At 43.9% G+C, this 14,198-nt stretch overlaps 1 protein-coding gene across 11 annotated transcripts in view; it reads right to left on the bottom strand.

Moving 5' to 3' along the window:
• Nucleotides 1-14,198, bottom strand: part of ABCB4 (ATP binding cassette subfamily B member 4) — a 75,002-nt gene that overhangs the window by 13,607 nt on the left and 47,197 nt on the right. For 9 of the 11 annotated variants that reach the window (XM_032643699.1, XM_032643704.1, XM_032643705.1 and 6 more), the window contains 6 exons: nt 13,095-13,172; nt 11,686-11,769; nt 10,464-10,667; nt 5,773-5,873; nt 3,910-4,050; nt 1,161-1,317 (listed from right to left, as the gene is read on the bottom strand). In XM_032643699.1, coding sequence (XP_032499590.1) covers nt 1,161-1,317; nt 3,910-4,050; nt 5,773-5,873; nt 10,464-10,667; nt 11,686-11,769; nt 13,095-13,172 — 765 coding nt within the window. The remainder of the gene's footprint in view (nt 1-1,160; nt 1,318-3,909; nt 4,051-5,772; nt 5,874-10,463; nt 10,668-11,685; nt 11,770-13,094; nt 13,173-14,198) is intronic. The other 2 variants (XM_032643702.1, XM_032643703.1) reach the window with 2 other exon arrangements.

Here is a 14,198-nt window from a genome sequence, read left to right as displayed (position 1 = left end):
GGCCCAAGGCTCGGAGGCTTGGGGATTTAGAGCAGTTTCTACCTGCCGTCTCAGTGGACAGCCCTTGCCTGCAGCCCTGGTGGCCTCTTTATCTCCCTCACTTGGGCACAGCTATTTTCTCAGAACAGGAAATACCTGGTGAAGTTCCAAAACGGTTGTGCTAAGTCCCCATCGCTTTACCCACACTGCTTCGCCTGCATTAAAACGTGCGGCGGCTTGTGTTAGGCAAGGAACACAAAGAACACTGACATCTAAGTTTGGGGACAGTAAAGGATTATTCCTCCTACTCTGAATAAAGTGGCCTTCTCACCCGTCGTAACGCTGTGACAACAATTATGTGATGAAAGCCAAATTGCTAACGCAGTTACACACAGAGCTACAGACACATACCTTCCATGCAGAAGCGACTCACAATTTTCATGGAAATTATTCAGGTTCTAGTACATCTGGATTTGGGGGTTCTTTACTTCTGATGTGCTCACCCTTGCAACCCCCTATGAAATTGGAAAATGCCAGGAAGGTTGGCCAAATATCATTAGCCTTGTAACTCTCACAAAGCCAGTGAAGTGAATGTCCGTGTAATCACTACAGATTTATCCTGTGGTTCCAACTGCCAACTAAAAATTGCCACTTGCCATCTGCCTCTGCAAGGACAGAGTTACAAGCTGCGGCAGCCGCCAGCCTTCAGCACCCCCTGAAAAGGAGTTCAGGGTGGAGGAGAGGAATGAGGCGCTCTGTGCTCTGGGAAAAACTGGCAGAGCAGGCCTTCAGATAGTTAGGTATTTTCAGGAGAAGATTTTAAGAACCCAATTTCTTGCATCTTCTCGTACCTAGAAAAGCACTACAGTCGTTAATGGGGGCATCTGCTCCTCGTGAGCAGTAGCAAGGCTCTGCCAAAATGCGTGCTTCACTGCACGTGCCCCCTTCACTAAAATCCTGTGGAACTCTGACGTTCCCCCTCCCTCTTAGGAGCAGTTTCTCCGCGCTCTCTGAGATGCTGTCTCCCGGGCTGCAGTCCTCATTTTGCCCCGAATAAAACTTAACTCACAGCTCTCACGTTGTGCCTTTTTTTTTTTTTTTTTTCAGTCGACATGATCTAGCAGACGGCAAACGTTTAGGAAAAAATTAACCAAGTGCTGATCAGACAGCAGAGAACTCACAGGCCTCAGGCCTTCCTCACTGTGGCTGTCAATCAAAGGTTGTCTTTCAAACAGGCTGAATAAGTGCGCTGCAGACAGCTTGGCTTTAGCGTAGTCTGGAGCAAAGGAACTCGCGTGTCCTAGAGCCACGGCGCCCAACACGATCGCTGAAAACACCCTAGATGGGAGCAGAAGAATTTTAAACATTAATTTATATAATTCAGCCCCGAGATGTCTCAAAGCCCAAAGACTCACTGCTGGCCAGTACTGATGTTTTCGCTCCCTTACTAATCCCCCTCCTCCCTCCCCCACACATCACTAGAAAATTCCAGGACCAAAGGAGACCGGGAGGGGAGGAGGCACCCGCTGCCTGAGGGTCTCCTTTTTTTCTACTGCTTTCTGGCTTCCTTTAGGAGCTTCTCATTTCCTAGATTTCATGTAACTTAGTAAAGCTCTCCTCTCTCAGGAAGCGTCTGCTAACAGAATCTTGAGTTGTGATCTCAGGTAATTCTAGTAACAAGACACATACCCCGTTTAGACTTGAGGGAACTGAAGCTCTGGGGGCTGAAGGGACTTGATCGGTACCAGACAAGGAATGAGGTTTCCTCCTGACTCTACAGCCCTGATCTCCAGGGCGTGGTTTCTTCTGCAGCCCCGCACAAACAATAATCATCGTCACTGTGGTTAAAGAATTCTTACTGGGCAAAATAAGCCTTTACTACAAATAGCTTTTCTCTTACAAGTAAAAGAACTATTGCTATGACCCTGAAAAAACAATTAAGTTAACGGTCTATTCTCCAATTAAAAGAATGCATATGGATTATAACTTCTAGGAGGAACTAAAGATTCTGAGATTTGCGCCTCCATCAAGCTATTTACTTTGGGCACCAGAGCTCCCTAGAGAGAGGGGAGGGTAGGAAAATCTCTAATAGAGAACTTAAAAAAACTTCCCCCAAACTTCTAAATCTAAGATTTTGGGGGGAAACTGTATTTTTTTTTTTTTTTTTGGTCTCTTTGAGCTACACTCAAATAAGAGAGACCAAAGTTCTGTAAGTTTGAAAAAATTAAATAAATTCCATGCACTGAATATTTTCTGCTTTGCTTCTGTATCCCTGATACAGACCAGATAAATAATTCTGGATTGGGTGTGTCAGGGCATTTGGCTCCTTGTTTTGGTTTGTAATTTAATACATTATTTTTTAATTCTTTTTTTTTAATTGAAGTATAGTTGATTTACAATGCTGTATTAATCACTGCTGTGCAGCAAAGTGTAAATCTAAGGTATTAAAATGTATTTTAAGTACACGGGGGGTGGGGGGAATGGTGTCGGTAGAGTAAGGCTCTCCCTTCAATAGTTGATGAGGTTAATTATCAAAAATCAAATTTTAGAAGAGTGATGAACAACTCACATGTAGCTAGCTGCCTAGCTTTCCTGTACAGCCTGTAATGCAGCTTTAGTATGAAAGATTTCAAAAGCTATCTTCCAGTTATCCAGAATTTAACATTTCAATGATAAAACAGTTTTTAAAAGCAGGGCCGATTTTTTCATTGGTATTTTTCTAGACAGTGAATGTCTCCAAGTGGTCATTCCCAGCTGGCTATTTCCATCTGTCCCTTCAAAACCACTTGCTACTCTCCCATCTCTATCTTATACCATCCCCGATGCCTGACAGGCTGACCTTCAGGGTCTGCATCAAAAGGTTTTCTGGTCCTCTGGCTCCCGATGGGGTTTGGCAAGGAATAGCATAGCAGGAAAGGAGGCTGGAGGAGTGGGACCAGGCCGTTTGTTGTGTTGGTCTCTTTCCCGTTGGAGAGGTGTGGTGTTGGCGTCCTTCCACCAAAGAGCACAGAAGGCCCCTGCGCTGGCTTCTGAAAATCTTTCCCTCCTCTTGCCCTTTAGGCTTAAGTAAGGTCTTAGGGGTGCCTAGCTGGGCACTGCTGACCTTAATACTTCTCACACCTTTATAAACAGACCCTTTAGCAAATTGTCCTCCATTACCCCATCTGTAGGGCCATTTGTTCCCTGCTGGGATCTTGATCGATGCAAAGATATATATTCTTTTTTCATGGTTATTTTAATTTGAAAACAAAAGTACAGCTTTTAAACTCTTTCACTCTGTCCGTCTTGACCCTGGGTTTTTTTTTTTTTAAGTTGTTTGCTACTTTTTAAAAATCATCCCATCAGAGCAGAAATAACGCCAAAGTGATCTTAAAAGCATGGCTTCTCTTTGGCAAGAGTAGACTGCAATCTAATTGAATGTATTTAGCATATTTTGAAAGACCATTGGTTAGCCTTGGAAACCAAGAAAATAGGGAAGGCTAAGAGGCAAAAGTTGGCAGGGTCATCCCAGGGCTGGTTAGGGAAAAGAGTGTTTGCCAGACTTCAGTCAAGTGTTCCCATCCCACTGTCAAGGCCATCTTTGATTGCCCGTAAATAGTAAGCTATTACAACCTGTTTTGGGTCCATGGTCGCCAGCAGTTTTCTAATTATGATTTATCTCTGCATTGAGAACATCTGCTGTCCTCCTGTCCTTCTATGTATTACTGAAATTCTGGTTTATGCTCATTTTCATGAGCTTGGTTGATTTTAGTCCACGCGGATAATGAAACTGTCCTTGGAGTACCGACAACATTCGATTTCTGGGGTAGATTCAACTCTCTAGATGACTTCATCATAGAACAAGTTAGTTTTTCGGTCTATTCCAAACCTTTGCATAGACCTATTGAAACTTTATTATGGAATAATCTCAGTAAATTAAAAGTTACTTACAGAATAACGTCTCTGAAGTGCATATGTCCATTCACAATGAGATAGGCACCAAACCGAAAACAACCGGCATGGGAAAAATACATAAATGCCTGTGAAATACTAAAAGTAATTCCATAGATGTGTGCTTTCCGCACAGAATTCCTGAAAAGCAAATCGGTATATCTGTAACCATTATCTTCAACCTCGCTTAGCACTGGCTTGTACAAAGAGCACAGCTGCTAAGTCTAGTCAACCTGTGTTTAAATTCTGCCCCCCGTTATAATTAACGTAAGTGACTTAACCTCTCTACACATCAGTTTTCTGACTTGTAAGAGGGGGATAACCAGTATGAAACAAAACTGTTTTGAGATCTAAATAGACGATACAAACGTCTAGCACAGTACCTCGCTCATAGTGGTTGCTCAAACGATAGTTGCTGTTATTATTACACAGGAATATCTGGGAACTCAGACATGATTATTATCAAAAATAAAGAATTTCACAGTTAGGACTAAAGTTTGAATTGTCTAAATTCAGTTGTCTAATATTATTGTCTTGTCTTCTGTGCTGAGTTATAGTCTCTCATATCAAAGTTCACATTTCAGATTCAGAAAAGTAGGGTCACCGAGGTTTATCTAGACACACATCAGAAGTTCTTCCCGGAGCTAGATCCCACCATCCCCAACACAATTTGTTTTGAACCATTTCTAATTAGACCTCTTGCTATCCTCTATTAGTTTAGCTACTTTTTTTTTTTTCTTTTTTGCAGTACGCGGGCCTCTCACTGTTGTGGCCTCTCCCGTTGCGGAGCACAGGCTCCGGACGCGCAGGCTCAGCGGCCATGGCTCATGGGCCCAGCCGCTCCGCAGCATGTGGGATCCTCCCGGACCGGGGCACAAACTCGTGTCCCCTGCATCGGCAGGCAGACTCTCAACCACTGCACCACCAGGGAAGCCCTAGCTACTTTATTTGACTTTATTCTAAATCCTCCAGAAGAACATTTATTTATTTTCAGATTAGAAGGTAGGCACTTGGCAAGAGGAAAAATTTGAAGTATTACTGATCTGGATAGTTTAACTCCTGTGCTGTGAGCATGGTGTTACAATACTTAATGTTACTGAACAATTTACACTGCTACTGACAGATATATGTCAGACATCAAATGACCAGAAAAATGTAATAGCTGCATGAAGTATACATAACTAGGAAGGTGGATACACTGAGAAATTCAGTTATCCCTGTTCAAATATGTAAATGTTCAAAACCATTGGTCTAGTCTACAAAGTTGTGATTCAAATTGTGTTCAATTTTGTTAGTGTTAAAACATATTCATTTATAAGGACAGGCCCTGGTTGAAAACAAGCGGTAAACAGGTGCTGGAGGTTTGTCGAACTGCTCAAGTGTAAACCAATGCAATAGGCTCTGTGTCTTTGTTTTCAGATTAGGACAGATCTGGTCCTCACCCAGAGAACAGAGGAAACACTTAAACCCAACAACAAATCTCATCTTTGGTTCAGTCTACACAATGCAAAGAAAATAAAGGTTTGAGCAATTCCCTAAAAGAATGTTCATCCTGAGTCACCAGATGGGTTGTTTATGTCACCTGCAGTGGTGAACAAATACTTGTGCAGCCCTCTGTACCTTTTAGCTCTTAGAGACCCAATCTTACTGTTTTTTATAAGAGATGTAAAAACCCAACCCTGTGGTCCAGTTGCATCAAAAAGTTACTTATTTTCACTGAGATAATTTTCACTGAGATGAAAATTATTGAAAAAAATGTCATCCTTACAATCATATCATTGTTTGCAGCAGGAACAAAAATTGGAATCAATAATTCAGCCTAGGAAAACACTAGGTTCTTAATAACAGTCATACGCTCATTACCTGTAAGCTCCATACAATTTTTCAACATACATTGATTCAAATTTTCTTTCCTGGGTCAAGGACACAACTGTCCTAATATTTTCTATTGCCTCTGTTGCAATCTGTAATGTAGAACAGATCATGGTTAGAAGTGGGGCTTTTACTTCTGAAATAATAAAAATATATATATGAGCCTTAGGGTTCTGCCAAAAGAAGCCCGAAGGTTATGTTGACAGGTTTTCAATTCCTTTAAAATTTGGAAAGCAAAGGCATAATGTGTTCTTCAAGACAAGCTCCATGAAAAAACTGGCAATCTTTTTTTTTTTTTTTTTTAATTTATGGCTGCGTTCGGTCTTCGTTGCTGCGCGCAGGCTTTTCTCTAGTTGCGGCGAGCGGGGGCTACTCTTCTTTGCGGTGCACGGGCTTTTCATTGCAGTGGCTTCTCTTGTTGAGGAGCACAGGCTCTAGGCGCGCGGGCTTCAGTACTTGTGGCACACGGGCTCAGTAGTTGTGGCTCGCGGGCTCTAGAGCACAGGCTCAGCAGTTGTGGCGCACGGGCTTAGGTGCTCCGCGGCATGTGGGATCTTCCCAGACCAGGGCTCGAACCCATGTCCCCTACATTGGCAGGCGGATTCTTAACCACTGTGCCACTAGGGAAGCCCAAAACTGGCAATCTTAAAAGCACCTCTGGTTGTGCTAACTATGGTGGCAAGTCTTCCTATGCCCTATGCTGGGAGACAGACCAACTTAGGGCAAGAATGGTGGCCCAGGCACCAGAAGCCTGATTCTATTCCTAGCCCTGCCCCCAGGCAGTTACTTGACTGGCTTTAGTCAAACCCCTTTGTGGCTTTGCTTTCTTCATAGGATAGTAGCTTAGAAGAGAGAATCAGGCTGATTTTTACGGGCCTACTGAAGGTGCCGATCATTTCTTCCCTAAAGCATACCGCTTCTTAGAAAAAAATGTTTACCCACATTTGAGAACATCCCAGTTGTAAACATCAGGACCCTGCCTTAAATTCCTGATGAAACCGGGGACAGACACCTGACACATTGAGGCCTCTCGGATTCAGTTTCCTGGACTTGGAGGCAACTGTGTGTCCTGGGAGGGGCCTGCAGATTCAGAGGTTAAGGTCACCAGGGAGGGTATGTGTAGGAAGCTGGTCTGAATATTCAGCGACTGAGGAACAGAACAAACGTGTAGACAGACTCTGAGACAGTAAGCTTATGGTCCTAAGAGAAGAGCTGCTGGGGACACTGCAGTTGCCACAAGCCATCTGTATTCCCCACACTTCCATGTGTCCTTACTTCAAACCCCTTTTACCCAAACCAGCCAGAGCAGTTTTCTGGCAGCCAAACCCCCCCTGACTAATGTTAATTGTCTGTGATGTGGCTATTTAGTCTAAATCACAGTTTAGCAGTTGATTCATCTAAACCATTGGCACAAGGAGCATAAGACAAAAACCCAAAATGAAATCTTATCAGCTTGGAGACTTTTATCTCAGTTCTCAGCTTCTGTAACCAGATGAAAGCAAGATATTTAATACCTTAAGCTAAACAGACCTATATCTTTATTGTATATATTTTTAAATATTTATTTATTTATTTTTGGCTGCGCCAGGTTTTAGTTGTGGCGCACGGGATCTTTGTTGGGGCATGCGGGATCTTTAGTTGCAGCATGCAGACTCTTAGTTGCAGCATGCATGCGGGATCTAGTTCCCTGATCAGGAACGAACCTCGGCCCCCTGCATTAGGAGGGTGGAGTCTTACGCGCTGGACCACCAGGGAAGTCCCTATCTTTATTTTTTTATTAGTTTTAAATTTTATTTTACTTTATTTATTTTTGGCTGCATTAGGTCTTCGTTGCTGTGCGCAGGTTTTCTCTAGTTGCAGCGAGCAGTGGCTACCCTTTGTTGTGGTGTGCAGGCCTCTCATTGTGGTGGCTTCTCTTGTTGCAGAGCACGGGCTTTAGGTACGTGGGCTTCAGTAGTTGTGGCTCGCGGGCTCACTATTTGTGGCTCGCGGCTCTAGAGCGCAGGCTCAGTAGTTGTGGCACATGGCCTTAGTTGCTCTGTGGCATGTGGGATCTTCCTGGACCAGGGCTCGAACCCATGTCCCCTGCATTGGCAGGTGGATTCTTAACCACTGTGCCACCAGGAAAGCCCCCTATCTTTATTATAAATGAAACATCTAACAGTAATTATAGCCAGACTAGAGAGTACTTATTGGCTTTTACTCTGTGCCAGGTATTACCTCATTTGACAACACTGTGAGGTTCATGTTCTTCTTCCTGTTTGCACAGGTGAGGACCCGAGGCACAGAGAAGTGAAGTGACTTGCCTAAGACTCTAGAGTTAATAAGTAGGCAGGATAGGATCCCTACAAGGCTATCTATCTGATGCCAAGTCCATGTTCTTAACCCATTATGCTCTTCTGCTTCCCCTGCTTTGTAATTTACACACGGAGAAACTAGTTGTTAGGACTTTACACTCAACTCTTGATTTTTTGATCATGGGTTAAGTGCTTTGAGGGTTAATTCTGGCTCAGCAGGCCCCTAATCTCAGTCATCAGGCAGGACCTGAGTCAAGAGGGTGAGTCTGCAGCCTCCCTCCCCTCCTCCCAGCCCAGCAATCACACCCTCATTACTAAGCCTTTTCCGGAAAATGAAAATGGGAAGTTATCCCAAATCCCCATGTTCTTGAACCGTGATTAATCTGCACCCAGGTCAATGAGAACTTTTTTTTTTTTTGAGAAAACAGTGATGTTGTGGTGGAGGGTGGTATCCAAGACCTTTCTAACCCTCATTTTGGGTTAATCAGGAGTTTACTGAGTAAACAAAACTGAACTGTGATTGAATTGCTGATAATTAACATTTAAAATTTCCAATCTCTCATTAAAAAAAACCCAAACCCTTATCAGGTTAAAGTAGTTACTAAAAATATTTCAGACTGATCAGTCTGAGTTATTAATTCTCTGATCCCTGGAACGACAATGTATTAGCTGAAAGGAACCCGGGACATCATCTGGTACAATTTCTCACGTTACAGAAGTGGAAAGTGAAGACCAGAGAAGTGGGGGGTCTTCTCCAGTATGATATACTGAGCGGCCGCAAGGCCAGGACAGATGGTCTAAGGTGGTGTTTTGTTTGCCAAGTTGTTCCATTCTAACTGCCCTACTCCTGCCAAAACTCTGGCAACTTTCAGTGTCATTAGCCATTTTTAATAGAAGTAAGATTCTATTATCTTAACTGGACTCAAGATGTTTTCTTTCATGTGACTAGTCTAAGAAAAATTGATCTTCATTCTACCTGCTGACAATCTCCCTTCTGAAATGTGAAAAGTGGTAGGGTTCTGGAGGAGAAAGCAAACGAACACTACAGGGTGTTTTTTCAGTAGTTAGTTGTGACAAACAGAAATCACGGAAATGATGCCCTAAAGCAGGGGTCCCCAACCCCCGGGCCGCAGACCGGTACCGGTCCATGGCCTGTTAGGAATCGGGCCGCACAGCAGGAGACGAGTGGCAGGAAAGCGGAGCGAAGCTCCATCTGCCTCTCCCCATCGCTCGCATTACCGCCTGAACTACCCACCCCCCCAGTCCCTCTCTGTGGAAAAAGTGTCTTCCACGAAACCAGTCCCTGGTGCCAAAAAGGTTGGGGACCACTGCCCTAAAGTACCCACAGCCAGCAGCCAAGAGGATCTTCAGGGTCTCTGGGTACCCGAGAGCTTAGGTGTGGGAATCATGCTAACTGCTTTCTAACCCACGAGCGAGGCCTACTATCTGTCCCACCTTGCGTAACCATAATTGTATTAAGGCCTATGCAGTATTGTCTGTGAAAGGGCTTTGCAAGTGTTGTGCTATAGAAACTATCACAATTTATATACACCGTCTGTTTCACCTCCTAATGTTTCAATATAGTATAATATTTACATAAATAAGGGTAAAAAAATTCCCGGCTGTTATCTACATTTAAACATTTAAATACATGTACGTGAAAATAAAATGTTTATATGGAGATTTAGACACATTTAAACCCATATGAAGAGGTAATATAGTAAAGAACTTTGAAATTAGACCAGGACTTGAATCCCAGCCATGCCTTTAACTTGTTTCATTCTCAGGTTCCACATTTGTAAACTTGGTGTAACGTTAGTATCTGCCTCACAGGATTATTGTGAGGGTGAGCTGGTTACATATAAATACTTAGAACAATAACTGGCACGACGTTAAGTGTGTGCCCAACTGCCATTATAATTAGAACCAGAAATCAGAGCATTACTGTCCTCTGGTGGCTGCCCAGCTTAATTAACTCTAGAAATCACAGCCAAGAACAGGACTGTCTTTTATGTACTGGCAAATGTCCTACTTTGAACAATACACTTAATATAATTCTCTGCCTTAAGGACTCTTCATCTGTAAAACAGGGGTAACTTTTGTCCTAATAATGGCATCGGTATACAAAGTAAAAGGTAAAATGAACGTTGAAAATTCAGAAATTTTCTGAATATAACACCTTCTATAGGATAAAAGCTTTACATTAATTATCCCATTTTCAAGTTCTAGGCATTGACACAGTAAAATATTTCATACACAGCGTTGACCGTGATTAGTTGTAGGAAGCACTAACATCATTAAAACATGCGTGTTGTAATCAATCAATCAAATAAAACCCATGTCTAAAAACCATACTTATACCAACGGAAGCCGTATTTGACCCACCTTTCCAACAGTTTCCAGTTCTTTTTTATCTCTTTTGGCATTTCCAGCCAGCAATTTCATTTCAACAATTCCTGATACAGCAATAATTGGAACAACCGATAACATCAACAGGGTTAATTGCCAACCGTAGACAAATGCTATGATGATACCAGTTCCAAGGTTAGCTGTGTTCTGGGCAATTAAAGCCAACCTGGTCCCAGTGGCCTGGAAGAGCAAAAGAAGAGAGGCAGCTGTATTTTAAGTTGCAAATCCATGAGCTGCAGCCTTCAGCTTCCCGGTCAGAACCACGAGAGAGGGATCTGTGCCTGTACTAACATTTGCTCCCTTTTGTTACAATAAACCCAAGACACCTGCGGGTAACTTGGAGGCTCTGCAGGTTTTTCTTCATGCCTTTCAGCTCTCCTTCCTCTCCTGCCCATACGGATTCAACACAAGCAAGTCATCAGCTGCTCTGCTTTCGGGAGAGGCTGTGGGGTGCACACTTTGTCATGAAGGCAACATTCAAAGAGGAAACACACCCGGGCACTCTGGTCATTTTAAAGCCTGTTCGCTTCAAATGTGTAAGAGGGAGAGTCACGAGCCCCAAGAGACCATCTGTTACCCAGGGTACAGACCCTAAGAGACCATCTCCCCGTAAAGCATGCATAAAGATGAAGTCCTGTTTGCACCAGTGAGAAAACGAGGGCCCTCACAGGGACACTGCAGGGGACTTGCTGCTCTCCTGCACTATGGAGAAGCAGGGAGTTCCCAGGTAACAGACCTCAGCTCCAGAGCTGGGGAGGGAAGCCAGGAAGACAGCCGCACTTGGAGCCAGTTATTGGTTAGGGTTGGGCATGTGACCCAAATTAGTCTTAATTAGATGTAAGGGAAGGGTGTTTGTTTGGCAGTCGAGGCCTAGGTGTGCGCTCTCTTTCACTGGATTGGAAACAAGGAAGCTTGTAGCTATGGTTGCTCCTGGCAGCCGCCCTGTGGCCACGAGGGAACGAGCCTCAGGGTGAAGCCAACCCTGAGGACTGAAAGCCACTCAGAGCCAATAGACAGAAGACGCCTAAGTCCTTCGGGCCACTTGTGAGCCCTGAAGTCCAACCTTCCTCTTTATTGTTTAGGCCAGTTTGAGTTTTCTGTTATTTGCACCTGAAGTCAGCTTAAAGGTCGCAGCTATGCCATATGTTTATTCCAAACCATGTTAAAGAAAAGCAGTAGTAGAGTACAGTCTACATACCCCTTGGACTTGGGAGGCATCTATCGCGAGTCTCGTAGAAAGTGCACCAGTACTGTTTTTATGATCATCAAACCAGCTCATGTCCTATGGCACAAAATACACCTTTAAATTCATTCCAAATTAAAACAAGCAGAGAAAATCAGATGAAACATCCCAAACATTCAATGCTGAGGAAATATCCACACTTAACTTGGGTGTTGGAGTTGAGGGGAGACCTCCCATGCAGTGGGAGCTCTAGTCCCTGCCTCGAGCATACACCTCGGAGCCCCACCAGGATGCAAGCTCCATCCCCACCTGCATCGGGCTCTGCTGTGCTGGGAAAGCACACTGACCGGGGGCGGGGCTTATCCAGATTGCAGCTGTGCTCGCTGCCAGCTTCCCCGGAGCCCGAGCCCATGGGTGGGTCCATCACCCAGTCCTCACAACTTGTACTACGGATACTTCCGTAGTATCCTGATGGGGTGGTGTCTCTCACAAAAGAGTTGTGCTGGACATGGTGGAGTTGTGCTGGACACGGCTCTTTCTTGCAAATTCTAGGCATGAGATCATCAGCCCTGGTTTCTCACCACGTTTTTGTTTTTTGTTTGAAGCAAGGATTAAAAGAGTCTATCTTAGATATGATTTTAATTATAAGCCACTTACCCACAGCATCTTTAAGCTTCATAAAAAGTAATTTTTCCTCCATAGCAACAGTTTAAAAGACACTGAAAGAGGTCTGCAAATTCAGACTTGCACAAAATATGATACCTGCTCTGTGCCCTTTTGTGAACAGGAATGTAATCGATTCGTATCAATTGGTTGGACAATATTCTGGCCCTCTCTTAAGCCTTCTCTATAAAAATAGAGAATTCATGTTTGCACATTTTCCCACATGTCCTACGCGGGGCTGTGACCTTCCCAAGAGGGCAGATAAGGCATTTTATAGGCCCAGCTACTAGCACACTGTCTGGTACCTAGTGGGTAATGACTGAGTGAATTAACAAGTGAATTAACGGGAAAGCAGAGCTCTAACAAACTCAATTACCAACATTTGGTAAAACCTATAGTTAGTATGGTCAATCGTGGGACAGGAACACTGCCAACCACCCTTTCCTTTGTGGGAAGGCATCCTGGAGTCTCAAATGACTCACCAGGGCCTGCGTAGAATCCAGAAAACAGATACAGGTCCTTGAAATGATAGTATCCACATGGATAGAGATAGTTGCAAAATAAGCCCCCAAAGTGACCTAAATTCAGCTTACTCCTACGAAAACCCTGAGAGGTCTTTGGATACTGAAGGACCAGGACAATTAGCTGGGCCCTGACCAGTCCTTGCATGAACACCTGGGACACACAATACGCAGGGCAGCACACCAGCCAGAACAGGAAGAGGCTTGAAAGGAAAGAACTGCTCCCGAGCACACACCTACCTGTCTCAGCATCGCTTTAAAAGCCATGGACCGCAGCCTTGTGGTGAGGATCTCACCAGCCTTCCCAAATGTGAAGCCCTGGGCGAGAAGAAAGGCTTTTGTCCCTTTTGATGATCACAAGCGTTCTGACACAAGTGGGTGTATTCGCATGGATTTCTATAATATTTATTTATGAATCAACTATTCAAATAACAAAGTCTATGACCAGATACTAACTCAAAGTCCTAACTTAAAGTACATGTACTGCTAGATGTAAGCTATTATATATGGGACGGATAAACAGCAAGGACCTACTGTACAGCACAGAGAACGATATTCAGTATCCTATGATACACCATAATGGAAAGGAATATTAAAGAAAGAATGTTTGTATATGTATAACCGAATCACTTTGCTACAGCACAAATTAACACATTTAAATCAACTATACTTCCATAAAAATTTTTTTTAAATTCATATACTTCTAAATCATTGGTATACAATAGAATCCTAAAACCAAAACCCTTAGAAGTTATCTAGTTCTGGCTTCTGAAGCATTCTAAATAGACTTCCTTTTCAAAACTCTCAAGGACAACATCTCAGTGAGAAGAATACTGTACTTAATTACAACGTTCAGTGTGTTCCTAATGCTTTAAGCAAATCAGTCTCCAACAGAAGTAACAAAATTCTATGCAGGGATGCGTTTTGGCTCCTGTAGTGTAGAGGGAGGGAGGATGTCTGGAGTATCAAACTCCAGACGAGTTTGCTGCTTCCCCGTCACATCTCCACCTGCTCTCAGATTAGCGAACGATTAGGCTACTCCTTCTCCCCCAGCATCCTTGCCAGACACTTTCCCTCTTTCTAATTATAACCTGTTCAAACTGGAGACCAGACCAGATGTCCAGAGCTGGGTTTGCTTCCCAGGCACTGGCATGGGTGTGAGCCTCCAGCCACGCTGACTGTTGGGGTGGGCACGTGGGGTGCTCTCTGGGGAGGATGCATCCAAGGTCTTCACTAAACCAAGAGGATCAGTGGTCAGTGCTCAGGGTGAGTCTGCCCCAGGGCTCCAGGCCTAGACTGCCCTGGTCTCCTCCCGCCTTTGCTGGCAGATTGCTCAAGGCCCGT

The sequence above is a fragment of the Phocoena sinus genome, chromosome 9 (genome assembly GCF_008692025.1).
Source record: "Phocoena sinus isolate mPhoSin1 chromosome 9, mPhoSin1.pri, whole genome shotgun sequence".
Lineage (NCBI taxonomy): Eukaryota > Metazoa > Chordata > Mammalia > Artiodactyla > Phocoenidae > Phocoena > Phocoena sinus.
Note: the sequence above shows the minus strand (reverse complement) of the source record. Positions and strands in the feature narration are given on the sequence as shown.